This window comes from Cervus elaphus, chromosome 32 (assembly GCF_910594005.1).
Source record: "Cervus elaphus chromosome 32, mCerEla1.1, whole genome shotgun sequence".
NCBI classification, from domain to species: Eukaryota; Metazoa; Chordata; class Mammalia; order Artiodactyla; family Cervidae; genus Cervus; species Cervus elaphus.
In genome coordinates, this window is record NC_057846.1 from 24,127,626 (window position 1) to 24,146,639 (window position 19,014).

Here is a 19,014-nt window from a genome sequence, read left to right on the forward strand (position 1 = left end):
TTTCTTGGCTCACATTTGCTGTTCCCGGGATCACTCACCCCCACTCCCCGCCCACCCTTTCTCCACTTCCGAGGGCAGCGCTTGTATGTTATGGTCCTTGTTTTGTCCACAGAGATGAGCAGAGAGTCAGATATATACAAACCCTGTACATTTATATGTATAACTGGCCTTGTAGTTCATCCTCGATCCATTTTTTGGAGAGATCTTAGTCATGTGAGATCTTAGTTCCTGACCAAGTAGAAGTGCAGTCTTAATCACGGGGCCACCGGGAAGTTCTACCCTCAATCCTTTAGAGAGGAGGAAATGAAAGCCCAGGAAGATATACTAACAGATATTGCACAGATACACTTTTTTAAAGTCTTAAACAATATAGATGTGAATCACATAAGAGTGCAAGTTTCTTCTCCATTCCCAAATGATCAAGTTGATCAGTATTTTTCTTTCCAGATATCAGTCTAGCGGTAGAGAGAGAGGAAAAAATGTCTCCCAAAGAGGGCATTAGGTTATATACTTGGTTCTGCGACTTGCTTATTTTTTTTCACTTAATATTTCACAAACATTGTTCTATGTCAGGATATGTTGATGACTTGAAGAAATTCAGTTAGAGAAAAGTCTTAGGTTTTCTCTGCAAGTGGCTGTGAGCAAACTATACAGTAGCTCACGAACTAATCCAATTAAGCAAAGTAAAAATGCAGGGTATCCTCTTTGCATCCTGCTGTTGTGTGAAAATTGTATAAATCTTAATTATGTTGAACTGGTTCATAGTGCTTTTCAGGTCTACTATGTCCTTCTACTTTTCTGCCTATTCTATTAATTTTTGAGAGTTTGATACTGAAATTCCAACCAAAAAAATCTTAATTTATCTACTTTTTGATATTGAAACTCCAAGTAAAAATCTTAATTTATCTACTTTAAAAATAATTTTTATAGTGGAACTGAATGTAACTCTGCTCTGTATTTCTCACGTCTCCTGTAAATGTGTTATCATACTTTCATAATTTAAAAAAGAAAAAAAAATGCAGGGTATTCGCAACGCTTCACCTTCCTTGGCACTTTTTCTACAGCTTAGGGACCTGCTGCTAGGAGAGGCACACTCCCCTCTCAGCCCCTTTTCGAGGAAGTATCCAGAGTAGAGAAGGAAATGAGAGTCAGGACTGGGTACCTGGAGAAAAGGGCGGAATTGAGAATCAGAGAACCCAGGCCCTGAGCAGAACCTGAGCGTCCTTCTCACTGTCCTTGCCTTTTCCCTCTGCGGACTCAGCGGTGTGTCTTCCCCTCTTCAGCATGCTCCCCAACTGCTGTCTCCTTATTAAACCCTCCTCTCCCAGCATCACTTACCTCCACTGCTTTCAGAGACGCCCACCTTCATCCTCATCCACCCGCCCTTGTCTTGTTCTCTTGGGGTGCTAACTTTTCTAGGTCCCGAAAAATATTCTGAAAAATACCTGGATCACAACTTGGATTACTCAACTCACCTGTGTCGCAATCGGCCGCCCAGTGCAGCCTGGTAACTGGTGCCCCAAAGGTCGTGCCCCTAAGGCTACTCAGGATCAACGTAGGTAGCTGCCCGGGGGACCCTAACGTGGAAGCCAAGAAGCAACCCATCTCCATCCGGGCTGGCAGCCGGCCCTAGCGGAGTGCAAGGGAGCGAGGTTAGATACCCAGCCGGGGGTGCAAACGGAGCTCCAGAGGCTGAGCTTCAAACCAGACGCTTCCCTCACCCCCACTTTAAAACATCCTGCTCGCTGTACTCTGAAGTTGTCCAGGACCCAGCAGCTGCTGGGCATAACCCACGCAGCGCCCCCAGCCCCTGGACACCTTCTCCATCACTAAGCTGCTTCCTTCCACTCCACCTTCATTATCCGCCCGTCTCCACCCACTAGCGCGCCTCCGTTTACACCCACGCAGCCTATTGAGCGCTCAAGCCGCTTTCCGGACTTTCGTTTTCTGCTGGAAGCACAACAGAGGCCGGTGCGCGTTACCAAGGCTTTGACCCGGCTCGTAACAAGCCCGGCCGGGCGTCGTAGGCTCGAAGACCACGGTGGGAGCCAGGCGGGTGCCCACCCCCTCCACCGGCCGGAGGAGGGAAGTGACCCGGCCCGGCGCGCCCCCTCCTCCGCTCCGGGACCGCCCAGAGGCCGGGAACACCTCCCAGGGCCCGCGAACTTGACCTCGGGGGGCTGGACCGCGCCGGCCGCACTCCCCGCGGTCTCGGCCCCGATGCACAGCGGCCCCGCGGGCGCGATGCTGGCGCCTTGGTTGCTGAGCGCCGGGCTGAAGCTGCTGCTCTGGGGCGGGCTGTGCGCCGTCTCCCTGGCAGGCGCCACCCTCACCCTGAACCTCCTGCAGATGGTGGCGAGCTTCGCGCGGAAATGGCATCAGATGCGTCCTGTCCCGACCGTTGGGGACCCCTACCCCGTGGTGGGACACGCGCTGATGTTGAAGCCGGACTCAAGAGGTAAGGGCGCCGGCCGCGTCCCTATCCGAGGGCCCGGGTTTCCGGCCCGTGCCGCCCTCCGGCCCTCGTGGATGTAGTCTGGACACTGAAGTGCCCGGGGAGAGAGAGAATTTGTCAGCCACTCATTAGAAGACGGATTCCCAGTCCTATCCAGGTTCCCTATGACACCTGGCAAAATTGCGGGTGCCCCTGGTCCAAACGAACTTTTTCTGCCTGTGCAGCATAGATCGCAAGCTTTCTAGGCTCTTGTCCTGCTTTTCTGCTTCTTTTTCCACCTCGTAGCTTCCCCCACACCTCAGAACACTGCTGTCTTTGCTTCTGTCTGGGCTCTTCAAGCCTTTAAGGGCAGAAACTTCCCTGTGCCTGCGTGCTAAGTAGGTTCAGTCGCGTTCCACTCTTTGTGGCCCCATGGGCGGTAGCCCGCCAGGCTCCTCTGTCCATGGGATTCTCCAAAGCAAGAATACTGGAGTGGGTGGTCATGCCCTTCTCCAGGGGATCTTCCCAACCCAGGGATGGAACCCAGGTCCCTTACATCTCCTACGTTGGCAGGCGGGTTTTTTACCACTTGCACCACCTGGAACAAGAGAAATCCCTTAGAACACAGAAGTCTCTCTTTGTCTCTCTCTCTCAAAAGACCCTTGAGGTTCTTCCCCATCCAGACATCACAAGACTTGACCACAACTTTGATTCCTTCTTGACTTTCATATTTTAGCCCTTTTAAAGAGGTTATGTAATAACAACACTTATGGCCAGGCCTTCTTGAAAACTCATGCAGGAAGTTTCAAAATTCTTACTTATTTAAGAGTGAATTTATTTTTATTGAGATCATGTTTTTGAAGAGAGATTTATATTGTTTTGCTGGTGGAAAAGATCGCTGTAAGCTAGAAAAGTCTCAGAAGTATCTGAGATTTGGAGTTCTCCATTAGGGAGGATGAATTACTAACAGATATGAACACTTTATTTTCAGGGCTTCCCAGGTGGCACCAGTGGTAAAGAATCTGCCTGCCAATGCACGAGACCCAAGAAACGGGATCAAAGGGACTGGGGTTCGATCCCTGGGTTGGGAAGATCCCCTGGAGGAGGAAATGGCAACCCACTCCAGTATGCTTGCCTGGAAAAAAATCCCATGGACAGATGAGCCTAGTGGGCTACAGTCCATGGAGTTGCAAAGAGTCAAACACAACTAAGAACACACATACTTTATTGTCATGGGGGTATAAATTGAATTACCCAGAGCTGAAAAGATTTGCTCAATATGACATATTTTAAAATAAGTCAGGGACCGGAACCCAATTCCCCCTCCAATTAATTGTAAATACTAGTGGTTTTACAGGCTAAAGATTAACTGCAATGCTTGAAGGGTTATTTTCCTCTGTTTTCCCAAGCAAAACAATACTGTCATCTTAAACTCACAAAAATGCCACGAGGCCTCGTGGGAGAGTGTTTACCAAAATACTGAACATATTTTAGGGCAGAAGAAATCCAAGTAAATTTTTCACCAGCCAAACATCAAAGTGACTAACGTCACAAGTGATCTAACAACACATTTATTTATATCAGAACCACATTTGTAAACTCATCTTGAAAGTGTTAGTTGCTCAGTCGTGTCCGACTCTTTGTGACCCCATGGACTGTAGCCCACCAGGCTCCTCTGTCCATGGGATTCTCCAGGCAAGAATACTGGAGTGGGTAGCCATTCCCTTCTCCAGGCGATCTTTCCCACCCAGGATTGAACCCAAGTCTCCTGCATTACAAACAGATTCTTTACCATCTAAACTACCAGAGAAGTCCCTAATACTTAAAAGCTGAGCTAACTTCCCTTTCTATTCTAAGGCTTTATAATATTAAACAAAAAATTTATGTAAAAATAGAGACCTTCCCATCCCCACTAAAGAAACAGTACGCTTAAGGAGTCTCATGTTCTTTTTGAGAATAATTGAAATCTCCACTGAATAAGACCTATTTTAAAACAAACTGTGAGTTGTCTTTGGAATTACTTGCTGAGTGAAGAGAATGACAGGGTACTGTCTTTCATAAAGGGCCATTTTAATCCAGCATATAAATACTGGATTTTGGCATCAGGCAAACCTTGGCTCAATTTCCAGCTTTGGAATCAAGTTGTTTGATTTTGGGAAATTTGTTTAAAATTATAAGTTAGAGTGGTTTCTTTTTTTTTTTTTTTTTAAGCATGGACTTGAAGTATTACAGAGTAATTTTAAGGATTAAATTTAATGCCTGTGGTTAAATTTAGAGCGCTGTCCAAACTTGGTTAGAATAAGTTCTTTAAGATTGTCAATCATCCATTTATCGAGGCCCTGCTTTGTGCCCAGTGTTGAGCTCAACAAAATCGGAGATTTCAGAATATTCTGAGAAATATTTCCTGTCCTCGCATCTTGTCTCACATGGAGGCTGTGCCTTGAATTTTGTGGCTGTCTTCCCATGAGCCTCTTGAACTCTAGTAGACTCTTGCTTTTGCTTCTGTGTCATCACCTGTCTTCCTCGGCGGCTGCCTGCTACTGGGCCTGATACCTTCAAACCACAGATTCAGACTTCCCTTTCTCCTCTGTCAGATCAGACTGAGGGAGGCAGTATATCGGCATGAAGCAACCCAAGTGTCCATCCCTGGATGAATGGATAAAGAGAATGTCACACACACACACACACACACACACACACACACACACTGGAATATTATTCAGTCATGAAAAGAAGGAAATATTGCCATTTGTGAAAACATGGATGAAACTGGAGGCCATTAATGCTAAGTGAAATGTCTGACAAAGAAGATAAATGTTGTGTGATCTCACTTCTCTGCGGAATCTAAAATAAGGAACTTATTACAAAATTCTTGTCTTTTTTTAAAAGAAAAGTATTGGCGTATAGTTGATTCACAATGTTATGTTAGTTTCAGATATACAGCAAAGTGAATCAGTTATACATATATATGTGTGTATGTGTGTGTGTGTGTGTGTGTGTGTGTGTGTGAAAGGTTGTTGCTGAACCACAAAAAGACGCTGGGATTCTTGGCCTCTGGAGGAGAAGAATTCAATCTGGGGCCAGAGACGAGGCTTGACCGCCCAGAGCTTTTGTGTAATCAAGTTTTATTAAAGTATAAAGGAGATAGAGAAAGCTTCTGACATAGGCATCAGAAGGGGGCAGAAAGAGTACCCCCTTGCTAGTGTTAGCAATGGAGTTATATACGCTAATTAGTTACTACAGTGAATCAAAAGAATGTCTGGAGGTTGTAAAGACCTCACTAGACCTACTCCCATAAGTTACATTTTAAGATAACAGGATGAGCCAGAAGGTTTTTTCCAGAGACTGTCCTCAAGCAGGATACATTATTGTTATATAATCCTAAGGAATGTAGAGGGGAAAAAAAGTTTGTCCTTTCCTCCTCCTTGAGAATTCCAGACCCCTCTCTCCTTGGGGACCCCCTAGACTTATCAACCTGCTTAGGAAATGACTCTCTCATATGTATATATATACATATATATCCACTCTTTTTTTAGATTCTTTTCTCATATAGGTCATTACAGAGTATTAAGTAGAGTTTCCTGTGCTCTATGGTAGATCCTTATCAGACAGAATTCTTGTCTTGATTGATTTTAAGGTTAAATATTTCTCCCAGATTTTTTTCAGCAGATCATTGATTACACTGAAGAATACCGACATCTGCCACTGCTGAAACTCTGGCTCGGGCCCGTACCTCTCGTGGTCCTTTATAACGCAGAAAATGTGGAAGTGAGTATGTGGTAAACATGGCTAATATTCCACTGTCTGTCTGATGGTGTGGGAATCTCATTAGATGTGGTCTTTCTCCACATTCACCTGCCTCTCCCCATTTCCCTCAGTAAATTCTCTATTCAGTTCCTAGTTGGTGGCAGAAACCAGAATCATCTTGGGTGTTTTCTTTCAATTGCATTTAGTCCTCAAGACTGAATGACAGTTATATGTTCAAAACTCTTCATTGAATTTCTTTGAGGCACAGGAATAAAAATGAATCCCAGAGAAATAACAATTATGAAATCTTGTTTTAAAAGTAGTTGTGTTCTAGCCAGATGTTCTTATAATTGATATCATTTTGATGTCTATATCTCTCAAATTTTTTTTTCTCTTTTTAAGGTAATTTTAAACAGTTCAAAGCACATTGAAAAATCCTATATGTACAAGTTCTTAGAACCATGGCTTGGACTAGGACTTCTTACAAGGTATGTCAGTGGAAATTTGTAAAGCTGTCTTATAGAAACAGTTTCTTCTCTGGGTAACTTGTTATTTCAGGTACTGACCCAAAGTATTCTTCCAATAACAAGACTGAGCTCTTGAGAATTATGGGAGAAAGTGGAAGGAAAAGTCTAGTTAACAATGGGCCTTTGATTGACAGGAGTCCTGGATATATGGTAATGTCTAGGCACTGTATTCAATAGTGATAATCACTAGTGTTCCAAGAACAATGAGGAGGTACTGATACATGAATGGAATAAAGCATAGTTTGGAAGAGGGAAATCTTGAAAATATAATGAAAAAGCAGTCACATCCCCCCAAAGAAGTATATCAAACATAGGGACCTCAATTCTTGAGTCGGTTCAGAAACAGGACTCCAGAAAGACAGGACCCTTGTGGGGACTTTAGATAATTCAAGGATAATAGAGATTAAAGTAAATCAGGGAGCAGCAGATCATCTGAGGACTATAGTATCGATAAAAGGGAGAAAAATTATAATCTTTAGAACCTCAGAACTTAGAAGTTTAGGAAAAATTTTAATTGTTTCCATTTTTAATAAATGCCTTTGTAAATGTTAGTAATATAGAACAGTATCCAAAATATTCAATTCTGGAGCTATACATGAGTCTTTATCATTCTGATCAAAGCAATTGAGAATCTACAGAATAAGCCATTTCAGGAGAACTTGGTGACTTGACTATATTTTGTCTGTTTCAGATGTTGCTTCTTTTTTCTTTGTAACCATGTATTGTATTTCTAGTACTGGAAACAAATGGCGCTCTAGGAGAAAAATGTTAACACCCACTTTCCATTTTACAATTCTGGAGGATTTCTTAGATGTCATGAATGAACAAGCAAATATATTGGTTACTAAGCTTGAAAAGCATGTTAACCAAGAAGCGTTTAACTGCTTTTTTTACGTCACTCTTTGTACCTTAGATATAATCTGTGGTAAGTCTCACTGATTTGTTTTTAAAGTTAGGCTGTAAAGATAAAATGGCCCAAATAGAAAATAACAGTTCATGGTGTGTGTGTTGGGGGGGTGGTATTTAGAAGGGATTTTGGGTTCATCTGGATAGTCCTATTGCTAAATTAGCCTCCTAAGAAGCAGTGGCCATTCATAAGACCTCAAACCCAGCAGTTACGGAGCCAACATGACCAGCAGGTCAGGGGGAAGGAAGGGCAGGAGCTGGGAGGAAGAAAAGCAGAAGATTTGAGAGAAGAGAGAAAAGAAGAATTCTGCAATATATCAGAACAGGACATAATGTCTTTTTTTAAAGTGTCTGCCACTGGAAAGTGTACCCAAGATGTGTGCATGAATTGAATGGTTACTTCTCACTCTATTTTACAGAAACAGCTATGGGAAAGAGCATTGGTGCTCAAAGCAATAATGATTCTGAGTATGTTCGAGCCGTTTATAGGTAAATTAAATCCTTTCAATTATTTCTAAAACTGTTATTGATTAGGGCTTTAAAAATTATTGCAAATCACTTCTGTCTATATTGTATCTTTTTCATCATTTCAAAATGAAACATTATACTAAAAATCAACCTAATCAATTAAAGCATGTATTTCAATAGTAGAGGAAGAGTTGTGTAAATTATAACACATTCAAATTACACAGTAATTTAAAATGACTATTTTATATTATACTGAGAGATTATATTATGATGCTAAGTTGTAAGAGAAAGATATACATTTTCATGGAAAAATGAGAAGATACCACATCAAAGTGTTAGCTGTGTTTATTGTTGTTGTGTGTGTGCTTCTTTTTCTTATTGTGTTTTATTTTTGTTGTGGTTCACTCTCCTTTCCTATATTTTCTACACTTGAGTATGTATCATTTCTTAATAGAAATAATCAACTTTACTTTTAAAATTGCTCATGATTATTAAGAGGCAGAGCCAGGATCTGATTCAACATATCCTATGTTTCATCCACTGCTCATTTCACTTAATCTTATTAATTGTTGAGCATCTAACCTGCCATTCACTGCACAAGGTACGGACTAGTTTCAAATGGGCACATGAAACAGAGTAAGGGGAGACAGGCATTGAAGCAACTGATAAGATAATGACTTGAAAAGAAAAGATCAAGTTGATGTGAGAGGGGAAACAAGGATACATTTTACAGATTGAGTGGCCATGAAAAGTCCTTTTTGTGGAATTGGCATCTAAGCTGGTCACAAAGGAGGAGGTTATGTAGGTCTTTCTGCTTTTCACTGGAAATGCTGAGGGTGGTGCTCGTGACAGCTATGTGACAGATGGGGATCAATGAGCACTTTTCCGTGGAAGAGGGAAGTCAGTTGTTTTGTTGGCACTGCAGAGGAGTGAGCAAGCGAATGAGTGGACATTAAAAAGAGGCAGATTTCATATGATCTTGTGGTGCAAGAGCCATGCGTGGCCTGGGGAGGGCAAAAGCTCTCCCTGGAGAAAAAGAAGCAGAGATCAGATGGTCATCTGGTAAGAATGTTTTATCATGGATTCTTCATCCCTCCCAAGAATGCATTCAATGTTTAAGCTTCCCTAGATGTATAATAGTCCATGACTTCATGTTGATGGTAAAGCCTGGAGTTCTCAATAGCCTCTAAAATGAATCATCACCATTCCCTATATCACCCACGCCGAGACGGGGCATCACATCAGGGGTCAAGAAATACACATTTTCAATGTGTCAGCTGATGTGTTTTTATCATTATAGGATGAGTGATTCGATACATCAAAGAATGAAGACGCCCTGGCTCTGGCTTGACCTTGTGTTCTATATGTTTAAAGATGGACGGGAACACAGAAGGAGCCTAAAGATTGTACATGATTTTACCAACAATGTAAGCCCTTGATTTTTTTTTTTTTTTACTTGTGATAAAACATACTCAACATAAAACTTACCATTAAGTGCATTCACGATGCTGTGAACCGTAGCCAGTCTCCACGTCCAGATCTTGACAAGTCTGAGATTTTTATGTTGTGTTACCATAGTCTGGAACCTATGTCTCATGAAAGGTGAATAATAATGGGAAAAAGTAGACAGCATGATTGCATCTTAATTATGTATTAGCATTATGTATGTGGTTACTGACAGGAGACGTTGGATGAATGAAGTATTAGATCAAGGTGGCCACAGTGGAAGACAGAGTAATCTCCATTACTGGGTGGTGGGAGAATGACCAACAGTTTGTATCTTTTAACTGTAATTAATTATTTTCTCAAATTACATGCATTACTATCAGTACCAATAATTAATGAACTGTAAATTGGATGGACAATACTATTTACTTAATAAATATTGAAAATTGCATTCTGAGTGCCTGGCACTAGGAGTTTCCCCAAGGATGAAGAGAAATATGGTGTTCTGTCCCCAAAGAACTTAGGATCCATTCATTCAGACCACTTAGCAGCAGGTTTGGTCAATTGCTTGATAGGAGGACAAAGTTGAAATACATGACCAAATTAAGTTTATGGGCTTTAGTTCTTTTATTCACTCAGAAAAGATCTAACGAACATCCTTAAATGGCAGGCAGTGCTCTGAAAGTTGCTCAGTGGTGTCCAGCTCTTTGCAACCCCACGTACTGTACAGTCCATGGAGTTCTCCAGGCTAGAATACTGGAATGGGTAGCCTTTCCCTTCTCCAGGCGATCTTCCCAACCCAGGGATCGAACCCAGGTCTCCCACATTGCAGGCAGATTCTTTATCAGCTGAGCCACAAGGGAAGGGTGGGAATTACATCAGTGAACAAAGACAGATTTGCTGCCATGGGGATGCTATATTTAAGGTATGCATTATATTATACAGCAGGTATAATATAATGTCAGGGGGTGAGTGAAATGAAAAAAATAGAGTTAGGAAGACAGTGAGTGCTGGGGACCCGGGTAGCAGTGATCTGGGAAGGTCTTTCTGATAGTGTGCAGAGGGGACAAACCTTTAAAAAGGAGGGAGCCAGCCACACTGGCATCTGAAGAGAGAGACTTATAGGCAACAGGAATAGCGACCACATCGGTGACGTAAGCTATGAACTTGCTGTTTCTTTTCTCCAATCCATCCAGTAATGAGAGCGATCCATAATTAGCCTGTTATATAATGACTGCATTCTCTTCACCACCCAAGCTTTTTCTCATTAGCTCATTCAAATCTCTAGGGCACCATTTAGGGGACTACCAAGTCTATTCCCGTGTTAGAAGGATGGCACTTGAATATGCTGGATTTGTCTGACGTTAAATTTGTTTTTAAAAGTCTTATCAAATAATGCCCTAAAATGTTAACAGGAAGCTTTTCTATATTTTCCACAACAGCCTAAGTTATTGTTGAGTCAGAATAGAAAAGGTTTAGAAGAAAAAAATCCATGAAAGAAACTAGAATATTTTCATGGGAAAATGTATTACAGGGCTCTATCAAACTCCACACAAGACCATATTATTTAAATCATACAGGTCATCACTGAACGGGTCAATGAAATGAAGAGACATGAAGAAGGTACAAGTAACGACAAGGAGAAGGACTTTCCTCCACACAAAACTAAATGCAGGGCTTTTCTTGACTTGCTTTTAAACGTGACTGATGACCAAGGGAACAAGCTGAGTCACGAAGATATTCGAGAAGAAGTCGACACCTTTATGTTTGAGGTATTTTATCTTGTCACATCATTTTTGGGTATCATTTAAAAAATTCCGGTTACGTTTTTGAATCTTTAGCATTATTTTTAAAAGTTTATTCATTTTAAAATAGCCTCATATAACTGAGGATGAGTCACTAAATTATAAGTAGAAATTACAAAAGAACCTGATTAAGTTATCAGATCAACTTCCTTCTTTAGAAAAAGCCTTTGACTTGTGGTGAGTAAAGCAGTTTTCTCAGGATAACCTAAAACCCATCAGACTTTTCCAAGTAGAAAAGCAGCCAGAAATTTCGCAGTTCCCTGTATTGCTTCATGCTTAAAAAAACAAAAACTCTGAAACCCACAAGTCTGTCTTTTCACTACCTCCTTTTTGAAGTTCTAGCAAATGAACTCCTGCTATGAGCTGCCCAAACTAAAGAAGATTAGCAAGAGCCCTCTGATAGCGAATTTAACTAGTTTGTGGATTCTAAAGGGATTTCTGGTCTTCACATCATTAAAAGAAAGCTGTGGTTTTTACAAAAGGTAATTCTAGTGTTATTAAATATTATAAAGAATGAATTGTTCAGTGGACGCATTGCCAAATAAAGATGAAGAAATGTTTTTAAAAGCGCCACGTGGTAATATCCCGGGAGGAAAGTGAAGTGCATGGGTAGTTTAGGATGGCTCAGTGCAGGCCGCCCCTGGGTGGTATGAGCCGCCCTGCCTGCAGGCGTCTGGGGACAGTGCCGAACACACGTGCTCCTGAGGGCGCAGTGGAGGAAAGCAGGCTGTTTTGAGTGTCCCTAGACCTGAATTCTCCTTCTGGCTCGCTCCTGATTAGCCTTATGAGATGCTGCCTGTCACCCCAGATCCTTGTCACAGCTTCCCTATGCTCAGCAGGCGTCTCTTAGTTGTTTGGATCAGGCTTCCACGTACAAATTCAAGAGCAGTTATTAAGAATTATTTAGCAAGAGCACTTCCTTCTGTGGCTTTGGTGAACAGCTGAGTGAAAGGGGCCAGATCTTGTCTGGAGTTCAGGGTGACTTCCGTGAAGGCACCGCAAGCCTGAGAAGAGGCAAGGACACCAATATCACGGACTCCAAAGATACATGTTGTATAAAATTGCAGAAATAAGCCTCAAACAATTCAACTCAGAGGCTTCCCTGGTGGCTCAGTGGTTAAGAATCTGCCTGCCAATGCAGGAGAGGTGGGTTCGATCCCTGGGTCGGGAAGACACCCTGGAGAAGAAATGGCAACCCACTCAGTATTCTTGCCTGGGAAATCCCATCAACAGAGGAACTTGACAGGCTACAGTCCACGGGGTCACAAAGAGTCAGACACGACTGAGTCACTCAACAACAGCAACAGCAAATTCAACTGAGAAGCTGTTTCAGGAAGCAGGTGCTTTGGCGATTTCTGCCCAGAGAAAGACAAATGATAATCATCACTTGCGTTGCATAGAGAAAATGGAAAAGTAAGTACTTCCACAGAGGAATAATTTTGTCTTTAGTGCCCCCTAAAAGTCTTATTCATAGAGCTATACTATTATTATTGATTTTTCAAATAATTTTTTTTTCTGAAGAGCTCAGGTAAAAAATTTTTGGATCTGTTTTTAATCTCTAAAATGTAAACAGTGGTATCAAGTATTTCACGAAGTTTTTCTGAAGAATAATTGAGTTAGTTTCTGCAAAGTACTTAATATCTTGCCTAAAGCTCAGCCAGTATTACAGGAGGGGATGCATCAACTTCTGGATGTGGAAGATGTTACTCAGAACCACACATAGACTCCTGGCCTCCAGGGTCCACAGGTAAAGCCCACCTTACAAAGGCTAGAAGGTGGAGGAGTACAGGTCTGGCAGATTGGCTCATGAAAGTCAGACATTTCCCCTTGAAAACTGTCTAACAAAGCATCTTATCCCCTTGGGAAAGTGAAAGTCAAGTCGCTCAGTCGTGTCCGACTTTTTGCGACCCCGTGGACTGTAGCCCACCAGGCTCCTCCATCCATGGGATTCTCCAGGCAAGAATACTGGAGTGGGTTGCCATTTCCTTCTCCAGGGGATCTTTCCGACCCAAGGATCGAACCCAGGTCTCCCGCGTTGCAGGCAGATGCTTTAACCTCTGAGCCACCAGAAAGCCCAAAGGCTCCCTTATTATCACAACGCAGCCACTTCTCACCACGTATGCAACCTTGTGTGGCGTTGAAATGCCTCTCTAAGCATGAATCTCCCCTTTGAAGGGACTCTTTTGTTTCTTATCAAGGTGAAATACTGCACCCACTTAATTTATTATGTTTGGAGTCACGGTGCAGCTGTCAGATCCAGACAGTTCAAAATGGAGTTCTCTCTTCTAATCTTTGCCATACGACTCTGCTAAGCCATTTTTCCTTGCATTTGTAGGGCCACGATACAACTGCATCTGCAATAAACTGGTCCTTATATCTATTGGGTTCATATCCAGAAGTCCAGCAAAAAGTGGACAGTGAACTGGAAGAAGTGTTTGGTATGTTCAGCCCCTTCACTAGTTACACGGTGGGTATCATGTCCACCGAAGCAAGAGTTGTTCTTGCTCAGAAAGGGTATGCAGTAGGATCTGTTCTAAAGGTACTGCAGTAGGCAGGAAGGTTCCGATGTGGGGTTCCTTCTAATACCAGTTTTCTTAGCAAGGCCTGGCTAAGATTACAGGCATTTGCTAAGTGCCTGGCATATGATGCACAGATAAATGGTACGATCCTCAGGCATCTCACTGCTTAATAGATGAAGTAGACGTACATGCAAAAGCATTGAGTCATGGGGTCAAGGAAACCTGTTTCATCCTTCATTGCATCTAGCCACAAATGAGAGAGAAGATGCATTAAGCTGCTAGGATGTACATTTCTATTACACAGCCAGCAACCTACAGGCTGATGCCAGCAGTGACATCATCAGATTCCCAGCACCCCAAAAGGAAACCCTGTCTCATTACTTGGCCCCTCTCCTCTCTTCCCTTGGGCCCTGGCAATCTCTAATCTGTCTCTAATGGGACTTACTACCTGTTCTGGGTACTTCCTGGGCTTTCCAGGTGGCTCAGTGGTAAAGACTCCACCTGCCAATGCAGGAGATGTGGGTTGGATCCCTGGGTAGGGAAGATCCCCTGGAGAAGGAAATAGCTACCCCCTCCAGTATTCTTGCCTGGGAAATCCCACAAACAGAGGAGCCTTGCGGGCTACAGTGCATTGGGTCGCAAAAGAGTTGGACATGACTTAGCAACTAAACAACAGAGTACTTCCTATAAATTGAATCCTACAAATATGTGATTGTTGGTGTCTGGTTTCTTTCACTGAATAGATCTCATTTTATTTTGATTATGGGTAATATTAGAGATTCTACTTTAGCTGTAGATATTTAACATTCAGTGTTTTGATGTGTATTCTTCATCAATGTCCCATCTCCCAAGCTCAAATAATACTTTAATTTTTATTCTGTGTATTCTGTTAAAACCAGGGAAGTCTGACCGTCCTGTTACCCTAGAAGACCTGAAGAAACTTAAATATCTGGAATGTGTTATCAAGGAGAGCCTTCGCCTTTTCCCGCCTGTTCCTTTCTTTGCCCGTAATCTTACCCAAGACTGTGAAGTTGGTGAGGATTGTATAATTTGAATAGCAGGGAGAGTGGGTTATTTTTATGGTCTGTCTTGCTCCATCCTCATGGCCTATTGACTACTTCTTGACAGTGGGTTACAAAATCGTGCAAGGCTCTCAAGTAATCATCCTGCCCTATGCACTGCATAGAGATCCAAAGTACTTCCCGGATCCTGAGGAATTCAAGCCAGAACGGTTCTTTCCTGAGAATTCGAAAGGACGCCATACATACGCATATGTGCCCTTCTCTGCGGGCCCCCGAAACTGTATAGGTCTGTATCCACCAGAGCTAGTCTCACCTTTCAGGTTAGCAGAGGAGTCGTGGTTTTCTTACAAAAATTTCTTGAGATATAGCATCCCATAGGCAACTGTCTTTTAAAAAACTGACTTCCTTTCCCCTCCCCTTTGCTACACATTGTTTTAAAATGTGACTGTCATAAAGTTTATTAGTTTTATGGCGCAGCCTTAACAAAGTACCCGACACTGTGTGCTTAAGCCACAGGAATTTATTTTCTCCCAATTCTGGAGGCTAGAAGTCCAAGATCAAGGTGACGACTGAATTTGTAATAAGCCTGTCCTTAGCTTGTTGGATCCCTGCTGCTCTTCTCCCTGCATCCCTACATGGCCTCTGTGGGTGTGTTATAATCTTTCCTTTCCATAATGTTACCAGTCAGATTGGATTAGGATCCACCCATCTGACCATTTCCATTTAATTACTTCTTTAAACATCCTGTCTCCAAACACAGGCATAATTCTTTCCTTGGTAGACGCTGACAATATTATAGCTTTTAGATGAAAAGAGGATATACTTCATACGGTAGAAAACTTATGTGTAATGATTTGTTATATTTAATTTCTGTTTGTTGCTTTTAAGAACTTCATTTTGGAAAACCAAAACACAAAATACCACAAGGCCAGCTGAAGTGCTTAAACAAAGCGAATGCACATCACCAAGTGTTATAAACACGCTCAGCTTCAGAATCTCTAACATTTTATCGTTTATGCAAATACAGGCATTCATATAATAAGACCAGATTTAAATGGGTGAGTCTGAAGCTTATTTGGTGACTCTGTAGTAAATTAAATTAAAGGCTCAATAAGAAAGTAATCTAGAGTAGTGATTCTCAGACTTGAATGAGCCCAGGATTCGTTTAGGCTTTTGCTAAAATATAAATTCCTGGCCCATCTCAGCTGTTCAGATGTACTGGGTGGGAGAAGGAAAGGGCAGTCAAGAATCTTCATTTTTAACAAGCATCCCAAGTGATTCTGATTCTCCCAGGGCCCATTGCAAAAATACAAAATTGTTTGCTTCCTCTGATTAGACTTCTGATTTCTCACATTTAAGGTATATATCTATCTAATGATGTTGGTATTTACTTTAATTTGAAGGTCAAAAGTTTGCCATAATGGAAGAAAAGACCATTCTTTCCTGCATCCTGAGGCACTTTTGGGTAGAATCCAATCAAAAAAGAGAAGAACTTGGTCTGGCAGGAGAGCTAATTCTTCGTCCAAGTAACGGCATCTGGATCAAGTTGAAGAGGAGAAACACAGATGAATCCTAACTGTTTTACTGGGTTATGCTCTTATCATAAAAAGGTCTTTCTTTAAAGGGAACTTTTCATGTACAATTTGTAGATCATGGATTCAGTATTCTTAATCCCTCAATTTAATTTTTTTCTTGTCCCACTTAGCTTAGGGTCAAGTCTACCAAAGCAAGAGTTTCCATATCTTCATCACCATCATAGCTTTGACTGCTGGTCTTGATCCCAAAAGATAAATTAGCTGATGACCATATGCAAATGAACATATAAAAACTTCTCCACAGAAGGATCCACAGGCCAATTCCATTCCAATCAACAGAGCCAAAAGATATTTAAATGAAGTTCTAGAATATCTTTAAGATGTTCTTATTGACTCAGGAATAAATATTTGCATGTACACGTATACATTTGTTCAAAAAGACTGTGTAATTAAGCACTATGACTTAAGGAGCTTAAATTTCAAGAATTGTATCAGTGGCATCAGTTTTGGGGAGAATAATCCTTATGATACTTTTCAAAGGGTTAATCATATACAGTGGGTCATTTATAAGTTCACTCATAGGTTCTGTTCCTCTTTCCCTTTGGACTGTGTACTTATAGCTTTCCTTTCGTTTTTCAGAGCATCACAATTACCTTTCTATATTGTATATTATTGGGAGAGATTCCTCCTAGTAATTTCTAGTCCCTTACCATGCCTCAGGGAATTGATTGGGAGCTCTAAGGCTTTGGAAGGTCTAAGGACCTTAGAGATTTTCTAGTTATGCAGTGGCCTCTCCCTGTCTACAGGTTCTGAATCCATGGATTCAACCAAGGACTGATTGAAATTATTTGAAAAAACAATTCCAGGAAGTTCCAGAAAGCAAAACTATTTACAAAGCATTTACGTTGTATTCACAACTATTTATATAGCAGTTACATTGTATTAGGTATTGTAAGTAATCTAGAGATGATTTAAAGTATAGAGTTGAATGTGCAGATCCATGTGCAAATGCTACACTATTTTGTATAAGGGACTTGAGCATCCATAGATTAGTGTCTGTGGGGATCCTGGAACTAATCCCTTGTGGATACCGAGGGGTACTCCCTCTTAATAGAACAGGCTGAGTTCAGGGGAAAGGTAAGTCCCAAAGCCATACCACTAGTGGGTGATGAGGCTGGCGATGGAGATCTTTAAATCTCTCCACTCCCAATATGGTGACACTTCCACAACAGGATCTTGCTTCATGGCACCCATGTCTAGATATGTTATTAGAATATAGATGTTCTGCCTCTGATTTTGGCATATTTCCTCTTCCATTATTAAAGGAAAAGAGAAGCCATTCATCTATATTAAGTAACCCAGTCACATCTCACTTAGTATAGGGTTAGACTTCTAGTAAATTGAATCCTCCAGGACATACCTGTCAAGCTGATAACGGACACCCATTCCCCAAATTTTAATGCCGTAGACAACATCTCTAGTCCTTCACTCAGTGACTTTTAAAAACGTCTTTTAAGAAATAATTTTAATAAAATTGTTTCTTCAATTTTGCAAGACAATAACCGATAGAAACAACAAATTAAGAAGATGCATGATGTATACGTCAATGGATATCAAATAAAGAGGTTACAAAACCAAAACCACTTGGGAAGCACCACAGGCTGTGGGACTAAGGGCAGGGTCAGCAGATCTCCCCACTTTCATATCCCAGAGACCCCAGTGTGGACCACCCAGGCCGTAAGCTGAGCAGAAAAAGTCAAGAACATATAAGACATAAGGAAAAGACTTCCATCTTATGGTTAACCTTCTTACTTAAAAACTGGGTATGTGTAGAAATCTTGCTCCCCAATGATCCTGGATAATTGGGATTTTATTTGTAGAAATTGGTCTTATTTCTGAATTTCATGCACTTGCATGTAAACCTTTGTGTGCGTTTAAGTGACCCTACAATATGATGTAAGTTAAATGTAAATTAAAATATTGCTACATGTTGTCTTTTGATCTAAAATCTTCATTTAGCCTCAGAATAATTTATTTTTTTTTAACTTGGAAATTCTCTGAAACTGTGTCAGAGTTGGAACTGAGAAATAAGTCATCTTTTGTAATATGGGAATGCAGATGCTGATTTTTTTAAATACAAGGATGATCAAATATCTATATCCCTATTACCTGTCTTCTACTCAAAAGAGGTAACTCAAGAAAAATAAATTACATTTTAAACATGGGTGCTACATTTTATCCTAAGAGTTGACATCAGTTGGAAATATGGATAACTTTAAAGGATAATTTAGTGGATTACTGATTCATAATGCAATAAAAGTATTAGTACTTTTGAGTTGACATCATTAGTGTCATTCATACTTTCTAACAAAATGATCCTTATGCTGCTATCATAGACTGATTTCAAGTTTCTCATAATTTGAAGCATAAACTAGAGGAGAAGCAGAAATCCCAGAACGTTTTGTTCATCTGATAGCAAAAAGTAAAATCCCTCTTAAGGGCTCCCTGGGAGTAAGCAAAAACCATAGCATCATTGGGTCCCAGGGTTTACAGCCTAAAAACCTCTCCAGGAGGGGACCTATTGAACAGACACTCTATTCTCCGT

At 41.4% G+C, this 19,014-nt stretch overlaps 1 protein-coding gene across 1 annotated transcript; it reads left to right on the forward strand.

The window, feature by feature from the left end:
* The first annotated feature begins 1,944 nt into the window (after positions 1 to 1,944).
* On the forward strand, positions 1,945 to 18,564 carry LOC122687845 (cytochrome P450 4V2). Its single transcript, XM_043893547.1, has 11 exons — positions 1,945 to 2,458; positions 6,090 to 6,202; positions 6,584 to 6,669; positions 7,443 to 7,633; positions 8,034 to 8,103; positions 9,383 to 9,509; positions 11,109 to 11,300; positions 13,669 to 13,771; positions 14,752 to 14,886; positions 14,981 to 15,160; positions 16,278 to 18,564. Exons 1-11 carry the CDS (start codon positions 2,221 to 2,223, stop codon positions 16,448 to 16,450), a joined length of 1,608 nt encoding a protein of 535 aa, XP_043749482.1. The 5' UTR covers positions 1,945 to 2,220; the 3' UTR covers positions 16,451 to 18,564.
* The last annotated feature ends 450 nt before the right edge of the window (positions 18,565 to 19,014 follow it).

Bases quoted from the DNA above. Each gene is read 5' to 3' on its own strand.
- LOC122687845 (XM_043893547.1), top strand. From the start codon at position 2,221: ATGCACAGCGGCCCCGCGGGCGCGATGCTGGCGCCTTGGTTGCTGAGC. The intron at 6,670-7,442 runs GTATGTCAGTGG...TTGTATTTCTAG, and splicing joins GGACTAGGACTTCTTACAAG to TACTGGAAACAAATGGCGCT. The intron at 9,510-11,108 runs GTAAGCCCTTGA...TAAATCATACAG, and splicing joins TACATGATTTTACCAACAAT to GTCATCACTGAACGGGTCAA.